This window comes from Cyrtonyx montezumae, unplaced genomic scaffold, assembly GCF_038088225.1.
Source record: "Cyrtonyx montezumae isolate F1298 unplaced genomic scaffold, pur_monq_1.0 scaffold_4, whole genome shotgun sequence".
Lineage (NCBI taxonomy): Eukaryota > Metazoa > Chordata > Aves > Galliformes > Odontophoridae > Cyrtonyx > Cyrtonyx montezumae.
The window spans coordinates 15,137,777-15,161,943 of NW_027072045.1; the positions used below are offsets into that span (position 1 = coordinate 15,137,777).

Genomic DNA, 24,167 nt, shown 5'->3' on the forward strand with positions numbered 1-24,167 from the left:
TGGAACAGTGATCTGCGTGCAGGCTCTGTGTGACTCGGGGCACTCCAAATGTTATGCAGAACTTCTCCAATACGTCCCTTGAAGGGAAGTGAGCCTGACAGGAAATTGCTGGAATTACAACTTCATTCTGATAGTGTATGTTCTTCTTGTAGAAGCAGTGACCTTAGGCTTTGGATTGTTTGCAGTTCTCCTGTTCTCTCATATCCCTGTAAATTTACTTGCAACCAAAAAAATCAACTGCTGTTGTCCTGTGCCAGTTAAAGATGGTGTTGGAGAAGGGAAAGGTGGGACGTGACGGCGTTAATTTATCTTAAAATAGTTTAGCTATTCTGGTTACATCCCAACTGGTGTGGGTACTTTGGTTTGATTATAAGAATTTTTTCTTACCTTGTAGCCTGATCACTGTGTATCAACTCACATGGGATTCCTTTTTTCTTGCAGCTAACGCTGCTCTATTTTTGGCTCAAAGTAAAAATAAGCTACCTAGGGCAAAACATGCACATTTAAAGTTCCAGCGAGTTTCTGTGGCCAACCTGGTTGTTAAACACACACGCTTTAATTAAGTCAGTGGAAAACTGTTTGGTCTCTAAGGGATAACTCAGTGGAACTGTCACCATTTCCAGTATTTTCAGCCATTCAGTAGACATTGTTTTCAAAGCATCTTGATAAAAGAATGCTGCTTTCAGGATGAGAAATCTGAACGAACTTTATGTAGAGAGAAGGGAGGAAAAAACCTCATACGCAATCCGTGTGCTAAGTCACACTGAATGTGGTGACGTTCTTGAAGTGAGGGCCTCCCACATCTCACCCACCTGCCATGCCTTTCCCTTGTCCTGGGAGCCATGAAAGGAGGGCGTGGGGGACCCAGAGCTGGACCAAGTACAGCGATGGGGAGCAGAACCTTTAGAGCTGTGGATAAGAAGCGTGCCCACTTTCTTGGCAATCTGAAATCTAAACATTCAAGCATTTTGTGTAGCAGTCTTCTCCCAGCTGGCCCAAGTACTACAGAACATGAAAAGACAACAGAACACGTGTCACTGGGAGCACAGTCACTGGAGAGTTACTCATGATACATGAGCATAATGTAAAACAAAATGTGCATTTTCACTGGTTTTGCCAGAAACAGAATTTTCTGCGACGTTGTTCTATTTGGCAACTTTAGCACTTTGACTCCCAGCAGTTAAACATCCTAACGTTGAAAAAAACTCCTCCATTTCCTTCTGCAGGAGGTGATTCCTCTTCTCTGCATCTTCCCGAGCGCGTTCAGAATTCCTCAGTTTTATCTCCAGCATTGTGTATTTCTTTCGTTCTTGGTCCAGTTCTTCCTCCAGCCTAACCACTTGCTTCCTCAGGTCTGCGCTTGCTTCTTCAATTCTTAAAACCAAACAGGAGAGAGAGGGAAGGGGGGAAAAACAAAAGAGCTTTTTAAGTAAGAAGCACAGTAAGTACTGCTGTGACAGTAGCTATTATGAATCTAAATGGTTCACATTAGAGCTAAGATATCTTAACACTTCCTCTTAGTATTAAATGAGAGCACCAACTGTCATTTCACAGTTAGGTAATATCGAGTTTAAGGGCAGGGACTCCTTGGAAGCTGGATCCCTCTCCATCTGTATCTTGAGAAAATATGCTCAAGCAAGTCAAATCTCACACAGTAGTGCTCTTTTGGAAGCAGCCAGTGGCTGAGGAGATGCAACTCAACGCACCAGTTGAGTTCAGACACAATTTCAAAAATAAACAGTAACCTCTTTTAATTCTATAATGTGTTTCCCTGTGGGTACCCAAGTACAAAGGAACACCCTTAAAGATCAGTTAGTTAGGAATGAGGGCACAGTCCTTCCTCGCCATCTCTGTTATGGTATTTTCTGACAGTGGGGTGGGGGAGTAGGAATTTTCCACACTCCAAAGAATTTAATTAAAAAAAAACAAAACAAACAAACAAAAAAAAAAAAAAGGAAAAGAAAAAAAAAACAGAACACAACATTTCCTATGAGGAGCAGACCTTAAACAGTTCATCTGTGCACAAAGCTGTAATTCAGGACTCAGAACTTTTCTCTAAGAATGTCAAGGATTCATGTTTTCCGATTTGAAGTAAAGCACAGAAGGGACATCACTTCCTGTCCTCCCACTCGTTTCCTATTGCAAGACAGAGCAGCCGTGTTCATACAGAAGAAATACATGCAGATAGATAGCAGTCAGATGGTGATTTTTAAGAACAGGCTCTTCCTAGGAAAGGTGTCACACTGCTTTAAAGAAAAAATAGTAGACTCATAGGTCCAACTTACATTCTTATACCCCACTGTGAAAATGAGGTGCCTGGCTTCATTTTGAAACTGGGAGTGGGATATTTTTACACAGGGTAAGTGACTCTTAAAAAGGACACATACAGCCTCCACAACAACATCTAAGAAAAGAACCTTTTCAGAAGAACCTGGACTACGTTTTGTGACCTCCAAGAAGCAGTTTTGCAGGCAGTGCAACATAATGCATCCCTGTTCCTTCACACACAGCCAAGAATGACATTGTTATCATTGTTCCAGCTTCCACAGTCACACCCATGAGCCGTGGTCACGAAGTGCAGCACAGCAACAGCTGCACTTATGGGTAAACAGAAACGTGCAGAATATCTGGGAAAAAACTGCCAGTCCTGGCAGACGTTTAGCACCCAGCCAGCTGTGTTCTCTAATGCTCTGAAGCAAAGCACAGCTCCCCACGCCTCTTACTACATTTCTGTTACATCCTACAGATCTGTGCTACCAGCTAAATTTCCCTTCCGTGGAGCCTTAGGTAGAGCAGCCTACTAACATTCTCCCTCTGTTCTGAATACAAAGGCTCACAGTACTTACGGACATTTCACATACACAGTAATAGTCCTCTTCAGGACATTTCCAGTTTCTTAAGAGTCCCAGGTGGTAAACAGGAATTACTGAAACTCAAGAGAGAATGCCTGATAATTATACTAACCTTGAGGGAGAAATGCTCTGGAACAGACTGGTTACAGGAAGGCCATAAAACATGCCTCCCTCTGACTAAGAGGGAGAAAATGGGCAGTTGATAATGATAAATAACAGCTTTTCCATCAGCAAGTGCTCCTTACCTCTGCCTCGGGCAGGTACCGACTTTGCTTTCCCTCCACATACGTGTGCCAACAAAAAGCTCATAGACCTTCATTAAAACATGCCCTGCTACACAGACTGAATTCTGCAAACCACACAAGCACACGTACAATTGTAAAGGAATTACTACTTTTGGGGACTAAACTATCTTCAGTAACATAAAGCCAGTAAGGCAGGCCCAAGTTCTCCTGCTGAGCTGCTGCAGTCCTTCGCTGCCATCAGCTCCTGTCTTTCCACAGGAGCAGACTTGCATGTGCAGTCAAAAGGAAATTAAATTGTTGCAGCTGCAGTAAAAACATTGCAAAATTTTTGAGAGCTGAAAAACTTGGCTCGAAATTCTTAGAGTCAACAGCAAGATTCTTAGGGCTATAATGCCAAACAGCTGGAATCATCCTCATACAAAAGGGCAGTGATTGCATCTTGCCTAGTTTTATGAAAATACCACCAGTTCGTCAGGCATTTTCCTCTTGGCTACTTTGCCCTGTGGGACCTGGCCAATTTATATCCCTCCCCTCCAGTTGCACTAAATGCTCTTTGTCTGTTTCCAGCTGAAGGAGAAAGACAGGTGTTTGCTGCAGCTGAAACACTGAGAATGCAGCAGGAACGACAACCAGGTCCTTGCTACGCGTCCCAAAGGCTGAAAGCCGTCAGAAAAGTTTTCTGATGCTATGGAAAGCCATCACTTCCCCCAGGCAGCAGGTAGCAATGTGCAGGTTCACACTTCCAAATTTTGCAGCCTGATCTCATTTGTGTTTGTTACACTGTGTCCCTGCAACAAGGCTTGCCAGGGCAGTTCTGCTGATTAAATGCAATGAACGTACTCTCGTCCCCCTACCAGCTTTGCAGAGGCTGGCAAGCCACCACCACAGTAAACCATAAAATACAGCAGGAAATTAACAAGTAAAATTCATACCTTAACAGCTGGCACAGTGGTAGAGATCGCAGTTCAGAGCAGAGCTTTCCCAAACAGCTTTTGGTAAATAACCAAAAGAAGATGCAGCAGCAAACTCAGCTAAAAGCTGTACAGGACTGTGTGTGCTTTTGGTACCGTGTTTAAGAGACTGGTTGGATACTGAGACACATAGATGGTACCAGGGCTGTAATAATGTGGGGAGTACAACACTAACCAAACACTAAAACAAATGAGCTGAGAAGAAACAAACTTGTAGGAAATGTGCCTATATCCCTTCTCCAATGCAGAGCAGCATTACTGGGGCCCAGGCCAATGACAGTTCAGCTGTATTATAACATGGTGTACAATTTTGCATATGCTTTTATATTAAAACGTATCTAATTCCTTTGAACAACCATATCTATTTCATGTGCATATTTTCCCAAGTACTAATCTGAAAATCATTCTGTAAAACACTTGAACTCATAAAAGCTAATACAACAACTCACACAAGTAGGGCTCTTCCTAATTATTAGGAGTACTTTCTAGTTCCTACAGCCCCTGCCTTCACACACACCTCTCCTGAACCCCTGGAAAACATCAGGGCAAAGAACCACCGAGTTCAACCCTGCTGCTTTGAGAGCGTCTGCAAACACTGCTTTCATTTTTGTAGTTCAGCACACGACGGTTACTGAAAAAGTTACGACTGATATGCAATCTCAACAACAACAATAAAACCAGCAGAGAACTGTCAAAACCATTTTTCTAAAGGAAGTTTCCCTTGGGAAAAGCAGCATAAAACCTTCCATTTCAGACCGATCTGATGCAACTCGGCACCTGCACACAGCACCCTAGGTTCCATTCCCTCCCCACGAGGCAGATGCTTGCCCCGTTGTTTCTCCCAGACCCTGACAGAGAGCAGACTCTTGTAACAACCTGTGCTGTTCCACTCTCCATTGAAAACCAACTGAGCGATACTGGAATTTCCTGTACAGTGGAAATCCCATTTTTGATCTCCTTTTCTGTCAAAGAGAAAAACTGGACTCACAGAACTGCGAGGAAAGAGCAGATCCAAATTTACAGTCTTCCCAAACTACAGGTCCCAGAACCAGATAGCTTGGTAGCCCCCACCCATGTTCAGAAAGAGGTGATGATCATAGAAGACTTCCTTGTCTCCACCCTGCGTGTGACATTACCTTTTGATACTGGTCTCGTACTCAGTCCTCTGTTTGCTCAGTTCTGTCTTTAGCTCTACCACCAAGCTCTGTAAGGCCCTAGAGCATCTGACAGAGTCTCTGGAAGCTGGAGCTAGGTTGCTCTGCTCGCTGCTGCTGCTGCAGGCTTCTAACCTGTCGATGCTGTTCTCCAGATCTGCAGTCTTGACCTCACTCTGAGACAATGAGCCCTGAGTCATCCACTCGGTTTGGAGAGAGCTTAAAGCTGAGGAGTCGCTGGCCCGACAGGCAGGGCAGCTGCTGACTGAGTCCACCACAGAGATCTCACACGACGACGTAGACCACGTGGTGCTGCCCATACTGTGTGTGCTGAGGGAGAGGCTGGACGAAGGGACGTTGTCGTAAGTAGAAAGTCTTTGAGAAGAACAAGAGTCTTTAACTCGTTCCCCAGAGGCTGTCCGGCGGTGGCCTCGGAGAGAGTACAGCCCGTTCATCAGCCAGTTTCCACTGGAGGAGAGGTTGGGGATATCTAAGGAGGAGCTGCCCAGCTTTGGGCTCACCGACCGCGCTCCCTGCTGGCGGAAGGAGTATTTCCACGGAGGCAGTGTCTGCACTCTTTTGCTGGGGCTGGTGGCGGGCTGAGTCAACTTGCTGTGCTCCAGAGGGGTGTTCTTCAACACAGGTCCGGCAGTGGCCTCCAGTGCCACAGCACTGCCTGAAGGCGGATCAGCGGGGCTGGGAACATTGCTTTCTGACCTGCTGTCTTCCCCGTCCTCCTCAGAGATCCACTCCACGGTGTTGCGTGGACGCACGGGTCTGATTTCCAGCTGGCTCCCTGGCACCTCTGCCTGAGGGACAGCAAAGATTCTCCCCTGTTCACTTATCAGCACCGTCATCAGATGCTGAACTAGTGAGGTGCCTGTGGGAGAAAACAGAGGCAAGAATTCCATGAGACATGGAAGGCCTGATGCTCCCTGTCTGTGAGGTGCCACGTGACTTCTTGTGGGGCAGGTGCGTGGGCACCGTGCCCTGCAGTGGGTCAGTACAAGCCTCTCTGGGCCTTTCTGTACAGGACTGCAAGAGACAGGAATTGCTTGCACTGCTGGAGATGAGGAACAGGAATGGCGCAGGCATCTGTCCTGCTGAATGCAGCTGACTAGCACAGCACAAACGGGCAGTTGTAGTGATTAATAGTGGCCTGCTTAAGGACACCTTTGAGGATGACAGAGGAGGAAGACACCTGAAAAACAGACTATGTCTGTAGCACACTGTGGCACGGGGCTCAGAGCCAGCAGCAGCTTCGGCATGTGCAGCTCTACAGGACAAGCACAGCTCTGTGCAGAGATGCATGCTGGATCCTGAGTACACCGACGTGTCAGCTAGCATGGAGCATCTTTCTGTCCAGCTTCCCAAACTATCAGGCTTCCACTAACTTGGCTATCTGCACTACACCACAATTCTCAGTCTTAGCAGGCCCAGAGCTGGTGTTTCCAAAAGCACCAGAAGTTTCAGCCTAGGCCTTCTGCTGAACTCCACAAAGAAACTTGCCACGAGTATGACATCTGTATGACAGATACAGCTGCACGCAAGGGGAAAGAGAGACTTCTTGTACCACCAATCTATTTGTAGAATGCTACTCACTTACAGTTCTAGTAAAACATTCAGCAGTTTGAAATGAAACTGTATTCATTAGGAAACACTTGGAATAAGGTCCAAGGTGGAAACAAGATTTTAAATACCAGCTGGAGAGTGCGGGACAAATGCAGCTTCCCAGATACAAAGTGAAAGAAATGAGGAAAAGCTGTTCTGGCTGACAGGTTTGTTTCTAACCATGAAGAAGGACCCAAGGGAAAACATGAAATGTTTAGGTAGAACACAGTGTAGGTCACAGCCTAAAGGAACCAAGTGTATGTTCTTTAAGGTAGGACAGCAAAACAAAATCCAGGTGTTCCAGGAACATAGATACCAGTAAACATTGTAAAGTGGAATATAAGATGCCAGAGGGAATACTCTACTGGGACAGAATTTCCCAAAAGAATCTCAAACTCAGAGTCCTCACTGCAAACAGCCAGTGGATTCACAAGGTGACCAACTTGATTAAAAAGAGGAGCTTCTCGCAATGTTCAAACAGAGAAGTAGGAAGAATACAGTAGGTGCAAGAAGTGTACTAACAGCTACCTAAGTCCACAGAATGAGTTGTTAGTGCTTTTCAGTAGTTTAGACCATTATAGAATAAAGAATACCACTTATCAAATCTAGCACAAAGTAATTTCTAGAAAAGAGAAAAAAGCTTTAAAAGAGCAAATATGTAATTAATTCTACATTTACTTTTCAACTGAAGTAAAGAATAGGACTAATATCCAGGGTTCTACGATGAGGACTTGAATATAATCATGAGTCTTGGCCTGAAAGCAAGAGCTACACTAACCTCACCCACAATCACATTTAACATCACTGGATGTGGGGGTTCAGCTTTCCCCGCCTATTTTATACTGAATAACCAGCATCTGTTTCTGCATGTGCTGATTCATACAGACATGGATAATTTTCAGATTTTTATATATGCTTCAGGAGAAAGGAGCATTCCTGCCTGCAGCCAAGTCCTAAGTGCACCGAGGTTCATCATTAGTTACTCTGTTTTGTCTTTTCTCAGTCTCACTTGGGGCTGTTTTCTTTTATTTTCCTAAAGCAAAGACCCAACCTTGAGGAGTGCAGAAGTAACTACTGAGTGTGTTTTTTCAGTCACAGATGTATGGTTTTTGTTCGTTTGAAATTAGAACAGTATATGTCATTCCATCATTTGGCTTCCTCTTTCTCTGGAGTTCACCTTTTCCTGCAGCCCAGCATAAATAGGATACAATGAACAAGCAAGTACAGCAAAACCTGAATATAATAGTCTGGTTTGCTACCTTATCCCAGCCCTAGCAGATAAAAGTCATCATCTCAAAGAGCACAACAGCAAATGTACCTAGAGCAGCTCCATAATTAGTCAGGGCCTAGTAACATTACTTCTACTACAGGTTTGGTTTTCTTTTTTTTCCTTTTCAACTCAGGAAATAGATGCAAACATCTGAGGTATGACTGGAGTCATTTTTTTTTAACACGTTGTACTTGCATCCAAAATTAACAGTGACTTCTGACTTATTACTCAGATTCTGTGAAGTTCTGACCCACACACAGTCTGCTTGCAAGACAGCACATCTAAGACACCTCCTTATATCCTCTGTAGCACAGTAAGAACTGCAGTACCTCTTTCATTGTGGCTTGGATGCCCTTTGCACGAAGCTGCCTAAATGCACCCAAATACACTGATGCTAAACAGCAGTAGTTCAGTACTTCACCATGGTCCTTCTGAAGAACATTTGACCTTTCATTTTAACAGTAGGTTCAGAAAGTTCTTCACACAACAGCTTATGAAGAGCAGAAGTATCTCCATGTTGTGGAGAAGAGGGGCTCCCGGACCCGTGGCAGGTGGGATCACAGTGACCAAACTGGTACATCTACTCACAGGCACTGATGAAAGGGATCATTTTACTTGTTGCTGACTATGCAGTTTTACAATGTGCTGTGCTTTTCATCACATTCCTACAGCTCCAAAATACAGATTCTGTGTTATCTCACAAGAGGAGTACCTACCTTCCATCATGGTCACTGGATCTTCCATTTTGGGTCGTAATATATTTGGTCCAAATACTGTAGCTAGGTTCTGAACACTCATCTTGTTAACGCTGGAGTGAGCCTGAACTTCATCAAGGAACCTTGAAAAGCCCCCCCAGAAAAATCATAGGAGAGAAATAAGTCAGTCACTTCTCAGTCTGTAGGCATGCTGGGCAGTAACAGTTCTGCTCTGTGTTTACATAGCCTTGGATCTAAAATGTTCCAACAGACTAACTTCAACTCAGATACTCAAACTCAATCCCCACATCCCTTGTATGAACAAGAGAGGACAGAATATCTTTTGCCAAAGGTACCTCCAGATATGCAAATACAGATTTTCCAGGGAATTTCCATGTACACAGAGTGGTTTCTGCCAGTTTGCACTTACAGATCGAAGTAAAAAAAAAAGACATTTCACTGATCTTCTCATCCTAGAACTAAGCAGATCTAACAAAACACAGATAAAGAGCTGCTTGTGAATGTATCAGCTGGACAGACATCAACACATGAAAAAGACTTTATGTGAGCCAAAGATAGCACATGAAGAAATGCAGACAGACTGGCTATCTTTATGTATATGCTGGAAATCAACAGAATATTTCTAAAAGTGAAATGTTTTGTGATTTGGAACAGCCTCAGTAGGAGCTATAGCATAGGCCATAAGAAACACTGAAATAGCTTGTAATTAGCCTTGTTATGAAAAGGACAATACGACATGAAATCCCACAGGAGTGGGAAACGGGTCTTGGTGACCTCAGACTTGAACAGTCTCACTCTACCTGTACTCTGTTTGTAATGTTGGGGTGATTTGAGGGGCTTTAGCAGTCAAAACATTTCCTCATCACACTGTACTACTCAGTTGGCAAAGTTCTTCTGACTGCTTCTACTTGCAGTGTGACTTTTCTAGGCACTCCTATTGTTTATGAGGCTTTCAATGTGCTGAGACCCAGTATCTTTTCTTCCCTAAGTCAGAACAAAAATCTACTTCACTTTCTTCAGTTCTTCACTTAAAACACGTATGATTATATTCTCCTCCCTTTATGTTTTGCTGCACTCAGATACCAAACTGTAGAAGTACACAGTGAGGCACAATACGTTTTTCAGAGCATTTAAAAGTACATTTCAAAAACGCTGTCCATCTGTACTGCAGATGGGTTGTCATCTCTCAAGTAAGGCATGGGCTTCATGTCAGTCAGCATTTGCATCTACACACTGCTTGCTGCAGGTGTGCAAAGGACCTTGCCACAGAGATCACAATATGACATAAAGCGACTTTCGTTGTATTTTGGCCAACACTCCATTCCATCCCACTTGGAACTGGCAGAGAGACAAAGGGAGAAAAGGCTGTGGAGCCCCTGGTACTCCAAGCCACTCCCAACCCCACTTCCAAATCAGAGCAGGGGTTACACTGGCCATTATAACTCTATCTGCTACTCAACTTGTGTTAGAAAGCCTCCAACTTTGCAGTGCCTGGAACCTACTACCTTTTTTACTGGTCTCTCAGTGCTTCTGAAACGAACAGTACAACATAGCAGCATCACTGATGCAGGTTGCCAAGGCTGTGAGTGACAGCACTTCGCTTGGCTGCACATCCACCACCCCGTACTTTATGGGAGCAGTATGTTATGTGTAAGTGGTGTTTGAATATTCAAACTTTCAGAGTAAATTATTTGTATATAAGATCGAATCTCATAAAATGTAGTGACTTTTCCAAGTGTTAATTAATTTCACTTACTTGCATATGTACTTCAGGAGGTTGTAGTTGGCTTGGGGCAAATTCTTTACCTGCTTAACCAGTTCCTGGGTACCCTGAAGGACAAGAAAAACAAGAAAAGAGAACTATTAATATAAATGATGCAGAGCAGACATGACTCTCTTTCAGTGCTGTAAAATCCTCTTTCCAGAGTCAAACCTGCGAATCAACAAATGATAGCACAAGGAGGTTTTGTAGAAATTGTCATCCTTTACTGTTCCTTGCCTCTCAGGTAGAAACACTGGTTCCAGTGAGAGAGATCCACTACACACCATATATTTACACTAGATAGAGTGAGAGGACAGCTCTCTGTAGGAGTGCTGTTGGCCCAGCAAGCAGAGGTGCCCACCCAGAGGACCATCATTACTGGGATCTTTCCCCAGTGAAAAAAAAAAAAAAAAATTAAAAAAAAAAAACAAACAGAAAAAGAAAGGAATCCAAAAAATAATTGAGCTGTCCATCTGCAACAAAAGGAAAACCACCCACTCTGCAAACCATCGAGTCAGCATGCTTATTCCCAAGCACTGAGAAAAGCTTTTGTCCAAGAGAAAAAGGCTGCAGAATTCCTGAAGTCAAATCACAGACTGAAACACTGAAACCCCCACATGCAGAACTTGATTTAATTTTCTCAGTCAGTGCAGATCTTGTCATTAAAGTGCAACAGTTTAATGTAACAACCTTTATCTAGGGGAGCCTGCTGGTCTTCATTCTGCTCACAGGTACTCGTATAAGTTGTCCAGCAGATAGGCCTTTCCAGCACTGCCTGTTCAAAACTTTGAGGCATCCAGCACACCACAAGCACGGTGCAGTAACACTGAACTGAGCAGAGGAGAATTCTTCTTTAAGAAGCTGACAACATTCCAGTTCAGATACCTCTCCTTTTTAATTACTTCCATTTGCAGTCATTCTGAGCTGTGACATACTTCCTCATAAACTTTCTGTCTTTATATTACAGTGTAAGATGAGAGATCTGCCTGACAAATGACTTAAAACCCTGAAGCTACTTAAATCATCCCGTGAAAATCTGTGACTCAGAAGGCTGCTGTCCTGCCACAGTCCCACCATCATTTACTCCTTCCTTTGGATGCTGCGCTTACCCTGGAGGTCTGCTCATTTTTTGAGACTACCAAGCCTGTGCGAAGACAGATATCCAAACGTGTGAAGAGTGATAGCTGTTAGCTAATGAGGGAGGACTGCAAGAGAAGTTTCAGAAACAGCTGGTTCCAGGCCAGAGAACTGCATTTGGACTTTCATTTCCAACTTTCCTCCCTCTTGTGATGAGTGTCACGGAGGGGATTCTGTCAGACAGCCTCCTGCAAGATCTTCATGACTACTCTGCTCCAGATAAGTCAAAAAGATCCAGAAAGCAGTCTTATCTAGGGAAGCCTGCTGGTCTTCATTCTTCTCACAAGTACTGGTAATAAGCTGTCCAGCAAATGTGTCTTTCCAGCACTGCCTATTCAAAACTTTGAGGCATCCTTGATGTCCTGAAAGTAAACAATTTTTTCTTCTCAATTTGCCAATAAGCAATTCTTAAAACTAGGAAGTCTTCTTTAATTTCTCCAGGTAAAAATCACAACAGTGACAGCAATGGAGACTCTAATAAAAGAGCGGTCTCTTGAAAATCTCAAACCTTTCTTGAACTTCTGAAAGCATTTGAATCAAGGAAGGCTGCTTTTGATGTGAAGGTTCAAGTCGGTTTTTTGGGTCATCCAGCTTTCAAGTGAGGTGTTTGAACTAGATACAGTTCAGCTAACAAACCATTCTTTTGAGTTTTGCTCTGTAACTCAATTTATTTCAAAACAGAAATCAGAATGACATTTGGCACCACGTTTCAAGTGCTCTGAATTAAAATATCACAGCTTCACTAGATGCAAGAGAGGGCTTTGTAACAGAACATGCAGGCAGCTGGAAGCGTGATTAAAGGTACAGCCCCATCTGAAAGAAAAGAAGGTTGTAGAAATTCATCATCCATGCTCTGCCACAAGGAATGATGAACATGGGATTACAATGAGAAGATCTTTTAGATCCACTGTGGCACAAACACTTGTCAGGTTTAACAAAAACAGCAACCTTCCAGGTCTGTGCCCACCGATGTGAACAGTAGGTGCCAGAAAGCTGAGCCTACTGAACCATGCTACAAGCGATAAGGAAAATGGGAGCTAGGAACTGCTGCAGTGTTACCAGCGAGCACAGTACAGCTCATGGCTTATGGCTGCAGCCAAGCAAGCAATAGGAGGCACTGCTGCCATTCACCATGACGGTATTCTGCAATAGTAACTCTTAACTCCTTACAAATGCTGCCTAATTTACCACAGGTAAGTGGCTTTTCCAAGGAGGGGTCCCATAACCAAGGATTTTGCAATGTGTGTTAAATATCAGTGCTAACAGGGCTAGCTTTGGTCTCGTTGCCCGGAAAACTAGCAGCACTTTGGTTGTTCACCCAGCTACAGTTACTTCTGACATCCCAAAGCCAGTGGCTTAGTCCACTGAACTGCTGAGGGCATCTCTGAGTATAGGCAGGAGGGAAGGCTAAAAAGACTGCCACATCAGCTCAGACTCAGATTTTTAAAGACTTGAGGATCCTTCATTCATTCTTAAATCTCTCCTCACAACCAAATGGGATCAGGATCTGATACTTTTCTAATTCTGCAGTGCTGCTGAGATACCTGGAGGCCTCAGCACAGCTCAAGGGCTCCGTTAAGTTTCCATTTGCATTCCAGCACCAGAGTTCAGTTGGGTGATGAATGAATGTGAACAGCAATGAATGAAAAATGGAATCCTGAGACAATGCTGGGGTATTTTTTGATGCAAACAGAGATTAGGCCAAGCTAAAGTCATAACAGTTCCTATCTGTGTTCATAGTGCAACAGTATGAAGTGCCAACTCTTTTATCTGAATTGTTATTTTGCTCTAAGTAATTCTGTTCTTATTTGGGGGGGGGGGGGGTTACAACTAACAAAAATCATAATTGAGTCTAAATGTCTCATTCAAAGTTACATATAAAAAATGAGAATGAAATGTTCCTTCAAACAATGGTTTGAATTTTGTTTCAAGGTATATATATATTTTTTCCCCCAAACGAAACATCTGACTTTGAAATTCTCTGAATTTCAATGAAACCACATTTTTCATCAGGGGGACTTTCCATGTGGGAGGCAAGGCAAGCCCTACAGGCGGGTATGACTCCTCTGCTCCATGTGCTACCGCGCACGTACAGCCTCTCCGCCCTCGGTGCGTGCACTCCACCTTTCCAACAAAAGTAAACAGCCCTTGCTGATGTTCCAGATTTCCCTGACCAAAGCATTGGTTGTTTACTGCTGTGATTTTTATGAGACAACTTTGTGCTATCAGCAGTACTGTATTTTCTAAGCTTTCATTTCAGCTATCTAGTCCTCCTCATCTCCTTTATAATCCAGAGAACAATGCTTTCACTGCAGCTCATTTCAGCCTGGCCTTGCTCCCACAAAACTAACACAGATGCTGTTTCCCAAACTGCTGCAACCTGTGTAGGCAAAATCAGACAAACTACAAAACTACTTCATTAATAAGCGGAGCAATGCTATACAATTATGTTTGCTCAACTTGGCACTGCCTCTACTGTTGTGCAATAGTGCTTAATGGATTCAAAACTTCCCAGTCCACACTCTATATATGACCGAAATGAAACCAGCTCCACAGCCTTAGGAATGCTGCTGTTTCTCACGAGATCAGCCTTTCTGCACTCTGTAACATAGTACCCTGCAGCAATGACTGAGTTGGCTGTTCATATACAAGCAAGTTTCAGAGCCAGTAGGCACACACATGTACTGTTTAAGAGACAACACTAGTGCACTGACACACTGTGTGGCTGTGTCCAGGACACAAATGCGTATCAGTGCGTGGTGTTATGCTGTGTCATGCACAGATACCACAGATAATTGCTTTCTCAGAGCTGGCTAAAGAATGGATTGTGTGTACAGATAGTACCAAACTCACCTTCTGCCCATTTAAAAAAAAAATATATATATATGTATGTATGTATATATATATTTAGATATGCTGCATTTGATGTATGCAAACAAACATCTTTTTATGGGCACTCCAAGGACTGGGTCTTCCTGAAGCCACTTCAACTAAAGGTGAACCCCACACTCTCAGTAAAGAACAGCTGTTGCAGTCCCAACCAGAGACAGAGATGTAAGTATACCCTTGAGTCCAGACACAGAAAAGGACAGAACTGTGGCTGTGACCAACAAGCCCTCAGGCCTTCGCTTCTTTAGCTGACATAAGTAACAAGGCTTACAACTCTAAACCTCACTTTAGAAGGCAGCACAGTTCCACCCACATTAGACTGGATTCAACGTGCCCTTGCAGTCAGCAAAGAGCTCAGACATTGCCACACAGGGAGCAATATGGATAGAACAAATCAATCAGTCTTATTGTAAATTATCCTCCTCACAAGAGCTGAATCAAAATTTCCATGATTGTCACAGACTTGAGGTTTCTCTGAGGAAACCAAATGGAGGAACTGAAGGTTCTGGCAAAGTATTCATAGCTCTTCTTTCCCCATTTTGGGATAGTATCATACTGTGATATATCCTTTTATCATACCCTTTTATAGTGTCTGTCATCTAAGAAATTCAAAGGCCATTACACTGATCAACATCTCATTCAACAACTTTGGGAGACAGAATATGCTGCTCCCATATAGGACATTAAAAACACAGAAAAAGGGAGTGACTTCGTAAAACTTGCCAATGAGTCAACACCGAGGCTGGAAAGGAACCCAGATCTCATACCTAGCACCTCTTACTGATTATGTTACAGAACACCACTGTTCAGATGAGAGAAGCACCAGACTACAAGACAGATTTCAAAATAGTTCCTGGTTCAAGCAGGAGCCTGCAATGCTTATGCCCACATCACAGCTTCAGGAAAATTCAGGGAAAGGTTCCCAGGAACTTCACTGATTTTAAATTACAACTGAAGAGTTATGAGAAGGAGGCTGGACTGCACTGGGTCTTGGGAACAACCCTCAAGGTAGAAGGAGGCAGATTAGAATGACCACTGACCTCTCCTTCATCTTTTGAGAGTAGCTGTCCACAAGAAAGAAAGTCTTCGTATTTGGCAAAGGGGATGACAGGCTCTGGCAGCTCTCGGAGGTAAAGCTTCAGGAGGGACGCCACAGTGTGAACATCCGTGTTGCTGCAATACAGAAGAAGGAAGGAAATTTAGAAACCCACACTACCCTAAAGCCTGGTGCCTTCAGCCAGGGTGGATCAAAGTCCCTCTGAGGAACTAAGTAGGTACACAAAGTGGAATTGTTCTGCCACATGTCTGTACGAAGCATTACCATCCACCTGGGGACCGGGAAAATCTCCCCTCTCTCAAAGTAAGAATGCATCTCAGGCAGTGTGGGCAGTGAAGGAATATTCCTGCTAAAGGTGGGGTGCTGCTGGGGTTCCTCAGTGTGGTCAGGAAAGTGTGCAGTGCAGAACACGGCGATCACACAGTGCTGACATCAGAGCTCTGCATCCTCATGCAATCAGACAATCTCTGATCCTCTGACTGAATCCTTCTGCCTAATACTCTTCCACTACAGGGGCTTCTCCTTCCTCTTCTCTATCCTTTACTTTCAATTAGGGGTTGAGGTATCAGATGCCATGATGAAGATGTACCTTACATTACCTATCCAACTTCTTTTGTGACAGCGCCTCATTCCAAGTCTCCTGCTGTACAGCTCTGTTTATCTTTGCAAATGTTAGAAATCTAAACGGTTTGTGTCACCAGCTTCTCACTTCCTACCATTGCCCTGACAGTCTTCAGAGAATTCCCAGAAAAACACATCAGTAAACAACACAGCCTCAAATTCGCACCTCTTTAAAAGCCTTAATCTCCTCTTTAGTATGTTTTTAAACAGAGTTTTGAAGTGTAATAAACTCTACCAAATATTTTGCAGCTGCAAGAGAGCAAGGACAAAATACACAGGGACTTGCACTTCTATTTTTATTCTATGCTGATAAGAGCATTGGACTCGATTCTCTTGAGGAACCTCCATCCCTGTTATTTTATTGAAGCTTGCCAGTAATTTTCAAGCTGTTGGGAAAGGAGAAAAATGCACAGGCATGCATACTGACTGATATTAGAAACATACTGACTGATATTAGAAACAAAACTTCAAAACTTTGGAATTTTTTTTTAATTGGACAAATTACCAGAAGGAGCTCCCAGTAATTTAATTAGTACCAATATTTGACCACTTGCTACTAGTTTTTTCTATTTCTGTTCAATAACTATCACATTTTAGAATATCAGAGTTTTACATAGTGGCTTTCTATAGCTATTACAGGTACTTTACAAATGAGGTCAATGACCTTAATTCTTTTGGTATGAAGCTTCAGGCATGCATGGTAGGTATGATTACCATTCAGCAGCAGAACCCACATTACAACTTCAGGTCCATTGGTTGGAGTGTATTGTTACACCAGCAAGGCCAGGTGAAAAAAAAAGGTATTCCTTCACTGCACCCTATTTGGGAACAAGAATATGGATATCACACTTGCAGAAAATATTTGCTACTGCTTTGTTATTCTAGGCCATATATGGACAGTTACACAGAATTATGCTGGCTAGAAGGAGAAGTCTTTTACTTGACCCTGGTGGAATTGTTTCTCTGTGAGTGATGATACAAGGAATCAGAGCTGGGCCTGCAAGTTGCAGTGGTCACAGTGGCTTCAAGGGGAAGCCAGGGCAGCAAGGCAACAGGTGAGGAAGCCGCAATGGTCACACTGATCCGGTGCTACCAGACTTGCTTCCTCTAATTCTCTGCTGAAAATTGAGTTGTTGCATTTCAGATCAACTACCCAAACTACAAGCATCCCTTCATGGAGATCTTCATTGCTTCTGTTCAAGGTAACATTTCTCACTGATCTATTTCACCATTGCAGATGCCTACAGAAATAAAGGTGCTTTCTGCTTTCAAAATGCTGGGAGGAGGCTTGTCTTTTGACAATTGAGTTAGAATAGATAGAAGAAGGTAAGACGTGAAACTGAGACTGCTTATCCTAATTAATTCCATCTGTAGATACTTCTGTCCCAGATTGTTTTCCAAAACAACTCTGTTAGCTTCCACGTGAATTTAGACAATTTTAACTCTCAACAAGAGCATACAGATGGTAAAAAATAATGATGATAATAATAGTAAAAAAGAGAGGATTAGGATTGCGAGAAAAGATGAAGTGAGACAATTTGAGAATTTCAACTATTTTTTTCATGAAAATATCTCGACACTTCCATTTAGGGAGCAAATACAGACTGTGGTTAAGAATCAAAGAGAGAAGGATGGGTGGCCTGGGAAGCAGAGAGGAGGGAAGAATTAGAAGAATGTTCACAATAAACTCAAAGGATATTCTTCCCAGGATGAGTGCAAACCCAGTGCTACCATGCAGGAGAGCAATACCACTTCCTGCAGCAGTATGTTGGTACAGTATTGGTAATGTTAAGATTGGCTCCAGATCCAGAGGAAAGCGATTCCCTGAGTTAATATGCTGACATTATACCAGAAACTTCCAGTGCCACCTGGGAAATCTGTCCTAGAGAGTTTCAGCAAGAAATGAACCCTAGTCTCCAAGTAAAGATCTCAAATCTGATCCCACTTCTGGAGCTGTGATAGAATTTAGGCCAGATCTATGTGATGTGTTTGGATCTAAGCACCCCAGTACTCTCTCCAGTACTCTCTCAAGGTCAAAGTGAAATTCTCAAAGGGCCCTTCAGGTCACCACAATGCTAACCATCATTCTGGGTAGCATGTGCACATGAGAGGGAAAGAAATATCAGTTACAGAGGATGGACAAGATATGGCTGCAAGGGCCTGAGAGCATCCACCTTCCTGATTATTTGACAGGGCTCATGGCCAAGGTAGAGATAGTGCAGCTCAGAGATGCCCTATTCCCTGGCTGAATTTAAGAGCTCTTCCTGTGGCAGCCAACAGCAAGCTGAATCTTTACTGTTTGTCTTATGTCTGAGCTACAGCTCTCATAGCCTCTCAGCCATGACTGACCGGCCACAGACCCTGTTATCTGCACCAGGACATTGACTCAAGGATGGAATTCCCAGCCTGACCTTGGACATCATCACTGTGGACTTGCCTGCTATCATGAGACTGTGCCTGAGCCTCAGTGCTCTCACTGCATCTGCCTTGGGCATCTGGCTCAGGTATGGTGGGAGTGGGCTCCGGGTGCTGAGTCCTCTGCCACTGCCAGACTTGTTAATGGTCTTGACTCCTGAGTGCCTGACACTAGCACAGACAGTGAGACCAAAAGGCAGCTACTGCTTCTCTGTACTACGTGAGGAGTGACTGCATCAATATCTTTACAGAAGGAATTAAAATGGAAAATCGTCTTTTTTCTTTTGGAAACATTTGACTTGAGTTTTACTCAAAAATCAAAACAGAGCACAGGTGTCCCTAAGACAGGTTCAGCTCTGAAATAAACATTCCACCTCCAATGCTGAAATTCTTGACAAAAAAAAAAATAATAATTCCTTTTGGCCTAGAACTCTGTGGTCAGAAAATACTTGGCTATGACATGCTGATCAACAGCATACGGTAGATGTGAAACAGACAGGGAAAGATGTGTAAAATCTTGGTGACTATTCTGAAACCTGGTGACAAGGGAAGGGTATGAGTTGAGATATTGTCTCTGGGCAGATCCACTGTAAGGCGAGGGAGAAATGCAACATCTGAAAGAAAATTCTGCTGTCCCATGTATTTTTATGGTGGGATTCCACCAGCTGCTGAATAGGAAAATCACATCCAGCAATGATTTTCAAGATGTTCTTATGCTCAGCTCAGTTTCACCTCCTGATCTAACTCTGAACCAAATGTAGGCCTCAACATTCCAAACCATGCAGGAGAAAGCCCCAGCAACTCTGAATGAACAGAAGGAGAATGTGCAACTCAGATAGCAACCATCAGGTTATTCCAGGCTTTACATGCCACAGGTAAAATGATCTGAATTTGCTAATGTCAACTCACCTGTCAAAGAGAGGCTTCTCTCCACAGTCAAAAGAATCCTGCAAATCTTTGACAAGGTTGGCTTGGCCAGGCATCCGAAAGAGTCCCTCCTCTGTAAGACCTCGCTCCCGAATAAAATCCACACACTGTTCCACCAGCAGCGGGGCCAACCGCTGGCCATACTTCCTCTCGTACTGCACGGTGTCCTCCAATCGCTGCCCAAAGATCCCTGCCAGAAGAAGGCAAGAGAGACATTTAGGTCTTAGCTACACCCTTCATGAGCTGTTGGTCAGGATGAATAATGAGGGAAATCATTTCGTATGGACTGGATGAACCTGCACAAAGGTCCATTCACTATCCTCCTAGAGAAATCTCATATCAAATTCTACCTTCATTCTGAATTCAGTCCAACTCTGCTAAATCCTTGGTGGAACAAAATCTAGCACTGACATTAGTGTTAAATCCCTGAATGAAACATGCAAGAAGGATCCTGAAGCCCACTTTCCATTCCCTGCCAGTTTGTTATGTCAGAAGGCAGAAACCTTTCTTACACTCTAGCCTGCACAACTGCATTGCACCATCAAAGCTGGAGGACCATGAAGAATTTTGAAAGAAATTCCCTCCTCATCCTGGCAGGAGAGCATGCCTTGAAGTACAGGAGTGACTTATCTTTATTAAATATTAAATGTAAACATTGTTTTTCTTTCAAAGTAAAGGTTTCACTAGTTCCAGTTTCTAATCTGTTCATGAGTTTTCACTGATATGGATGTTCCTGAAATTATATTGCAGGACAAGGAATCTCTTTCTGGTTTTGCACAGGTTGCTTTGTAATCTCATCAAGCAATCCCTGTTGCCATGACAGGGCAAAGCAAAGCAGCACAGCAGAACTGCTTGGTATTTGGTGCTCAGCACTATCCAGAGATTTCCAGTTTCCTTGCAGATGCCACGTACCCAAGGAAGAACAACCTTCTCAACCTCCAATAATACCTGAATCTAGATCATAGTTGAGAAAGTAAAGTCTCCATCTGCTCATCTTGGCTTCTGTAAATCTCAACAATGTGTATCACTGCACACTGAATAATCCAGGTAAAAGGAGCTGCAACGTATAGCACAGAGCCTTCTGCTATGAAATCTGAGCAGGAACACACAGCTTCTCTAGCCTTCTTTGCGCTGTTCTGCTAGTGAACATTTCTCCTCTGAACTGCATTTTTGATTCTGGGCTATAGGCTGCCTTCAGTCAAAAGTCCTTCGGGTTTACTTACAGCAAGATCAGCCCAGAGCCCAACCTATATGCATCTAATAAAAAAAGCAAATCACCAAAAAAAACCCTCCACATCCTGTCATCGATCACTGACCCAAGCTTCTTCCCACCAAACCCATCTGTTTTCTTAAAATAATACATGATATTCACTCCTCTAGATGCAGGACACGCAAGCACAGGGAGATCAGGCTATGTAGATAGCATGATAATTAGAGAACAGCAGCCTTGCTTTCCCAGATCTCCTCTTTGCTGACCAACAGCTCTGCTTCTTTCCCAAAGAGAGTGTCTTGAGAAAGACTGGGAAAGAGGCAAATGCTCAGCACTCCCCAAAGTATAGCACATAGTTAATGGTTTTCCAGAAGCCAATATTCTGGCATCCTAGACTGATTCAGAGCAAGGACAGAGGCCATGTCAGACACACGTATGCAAGCATATGCACAGAACTACTGTACATGTGGTCTCCACTTGCAGTGCGAAGCTTTGTCTGTTTTCCTCTAGTCTTGTCTGGCCTGTGGTCACGCCCTCACAGTTAGGTCAGTTTTTGCTGAGGTGATGAGAAAAGACCCTCAAGCCACTGAGAGGATGAAAGACTTCTCCCAGCCCAGCTCTTTTGGCTGCCACCCACCTTGGTTTGGCAGACCCATTCCAGCCCAACTCCAATTGCAAACCTATGTTTTCTCTTTCCGTCATCCTTGAACCATAATTTTCCAGGGAAGTAAGTGCTAGAAAAGGTCCCCCAGGCATTGCCCAGATGAAGGATTTCTCCCAAGTCAAGTCTGTCAGTAATTCCAACTTCTCTTTTGCAGCCCCTGTTATACTGCAGCCCCATGCTTTCTCTTTCTTGCTGTCCTAACACTATATAAATATATATTATTTATTTATTTTTACTAAATCACATACAAGGACCCCTCAGTCACTGTGCAGAGAAAGATTGCTCCCAGGCCATATCTCTTGGTAGAAAAACTATTAGGATTAGGGTTTAGAGAGAGAAAGCATAGAACTGAAGTTAGAATGGGGTTGGAAAGGAGCTGCCAAAGGCGAGCAAAGGTGCCAGGCTTGGAGAAATCACTCATTTGTGCCATGGTTAGAAGAGAAAATAAGGGTTAGGGTTCAGGGAAGGAGCAAGCTCTCTTTGGACTGGGGCTGGAAAGGAGCTGCCAAAGACAAGCTGGAGCTACTAACAGTCCTGGGCTTGTAGAAATCTTTCTTCCAGGCATCTGTTGGAGGGCCTTAACAAAGACTCCCCTTGGGAAGATTACTATTAGGGTTCTCACAGCCATACTAGCATGGCACATGGCACATCCAGTCTTCTAGGGCTGAACAAGGCAGACTGAGGAGGTGGTATCCTGCTAGCTCTATAAATCATATCAGTTCATCTAGGTCTCAGAAGGGCTTGTAAAACTTAGTTAAATATGCCCGAAACCAGCAGATAAGACAGCATTGCTGGTCTGGACAGGGGCTGCCCTGCTTTGCAAGGAAAAACTAACGTGGAACCAATTGCACACAGCCTCATCTGCTGGCTCCTCAAGGCACAGGCCTGGATTTAATCACTGGGGCTACAGCTCAGACGGAACTTGGCAGTTCTTCACTCCATCTGATGAGCCTGCTGGAAGACATTAAAGTTTCTCTTCATTCAGAAGAAAGGGAGCCAGTGCCATCCGGTCACACTCCCAGACAGGGGTAGGCTAGAAATAAAGCCAAAAGCTGTTGGGAAGCCAAGGGTTAACCTTCCTTGTCATATCCTTATCTATAGCTGGGCCCTTTGTTTGGTTTGAAAGCGGAGGGGGGGGGGGGGTTAAAGCAGCATGGTTGGGACCACATCCTGAATTTCAGAAAGATTCAAAAGATACTGAAGTAAAAATGGGCTACAGAATATCTTTTCTCTACTCCAACACGCTGTCTCTGTTCTTTAAAGATTTAGGTGGCTCTTTGTGGAAAAAGCAAGCCAGGAATGATGTGCTAAGACACAGACAGGCTTTCTGTCCCGGCCTGAATAGCTCACCCACCAGCTCCAGGCGTACAAAGCCTATACATTCAGCTATGCTGTCTGGACATGCTGTGGGCAGGAAAATATATGCTCCCTGCTTCATTTTTCCTCATCAGAGCTCTGATTTCAACCAAAATAAACTGAAGAAAGTGATAATAAAGTCAGTGCTCACATGGATTTTCTTTGCAGAGAGGACTGAGGACTCCATATGCGCTTAAAGAGGGAAAAGTCCAGACACACCTACATCAGCTGTAGGCACAGGTTAGTACACACACGCTAAAAGATGTACAGGAAGATAATCAGGCACACACCTGGATGCTGCTATACAGCATATACACCCGCGCACACATGTGGTGCCTCACAGACAGTGGTTTGTGGATGTAAAGGTTGTGTACGTGCTCACCTGCACAGGTAAGCTTCTGCTTTTACCTTCCCACATTCACGCTTAGGCATTTATCTGTCCCTCTCACACATGAAAGCACTGAGAAAAAACCATGGGCAGACATTCAGAAGTGCATATGCTCTCACAGCGTAAAACACAGAGAAACCTGTAGCCCTTCCTGCCCTCCCCTGGCCCACCCAAGCACATGCGGTGTGAATTACTGCAGCACGACTGAAAGCGGAGCTCCACGCCAGGTGCTGGAGCAGCCCCCCAAAAGACAGCTCCTAACAGCTAGCAGTCCGGGCAGACAAAGCATGCGAAAACGGAGGAAAGAAAAGGCAACAACAGATAACCAGGAATCAACACGAATCTGAATAAATAACTTGCCCAAGGTCACACAAATGAGTCTTTGTCAGAACTCTGCATCTTCTGACCCCATTCCCCACAGTGATCAGCCTCCGTATACTGGGACACAGTCACTCTTATCCATGTATATTTGTTGATCTATTCCATGTAAAAATAAGCGCAACTATTTCCCCCAGAACCACCACAAATGCTAGCTTGGCACCCAGTAGTATTTTTGGCCACAGCCTCGGTCCTCCCCACTCCTTCCCTTTTGTAAGGACAGCTGCTTTATTGAGACATTCAGCCTCTGTCTGAGTCTAAGCTCAAATATCTGCTTTTCATCCAGGAAAAGAATACCATAACAAATCTAAACTCTACAAAATCATCTCATACCTCTCGTTCTTGTGCAGCACTCCGCTACATGACAAGCGCTGAGCTTCAAGCAGAAACCAGGCAGTGTCAGACAGCAGGAGCGGCAGAGAAAGAAAGTCCTGACTTCAGGCATCAGACACATTCTGAGTCCCAGCACTGGCAGCTTTCCATTCACCCAGCGCTCCAGAGCGGAGAGCAGCCGATCTGCCCTGGGAGATAATCGCGGCAGCAC

At 43.9% G+C, this 24,167-nt stretch overlaps 1 protein-coding gene across 1 annotated transcript in view; it reads right to left on the reverse strand.

Annotated features, from left to right (window-relative positions):
* Positions 1-579: 579 nt before the first annotated feature.
* The window catches only part of ARHGAP22 (Rho GTPase activating protein 22), a 115,817-nt gene continuing 92,229 nt past the window's right edge, over positions 580-24,167 (reverse strand). Inside the window, exons 4-9 of the mRNA XM_065746208.1 lie at positions 19,610-19,817; positions 15,648-15,780; positions 10,576-10,649; positions 8,820-8,941; positions 5,205-6,102; positions 580-1,374 (exon numbers count right to left, since the gene is read on the reverse strand). Of these exons, the coding sequence (XP_065602280.1) occupies positions 1,146-1,374; positions 5,205-6,102; positions 8,820-8,941; positions 10,576-10,649; positions 15,648-15,780; positions 19,610-19,817 (1,664 nt within the window). The 3' untranslated portion in view covers positions 580-1,145. The remainder of the gene's footprint in view (positions 1,375-5,204; positions 6,103-8,819; positions 8,942-10,575; positions 10,650-15,647; positions 15,781-19,609; positions 19,818-24,167) is intronic.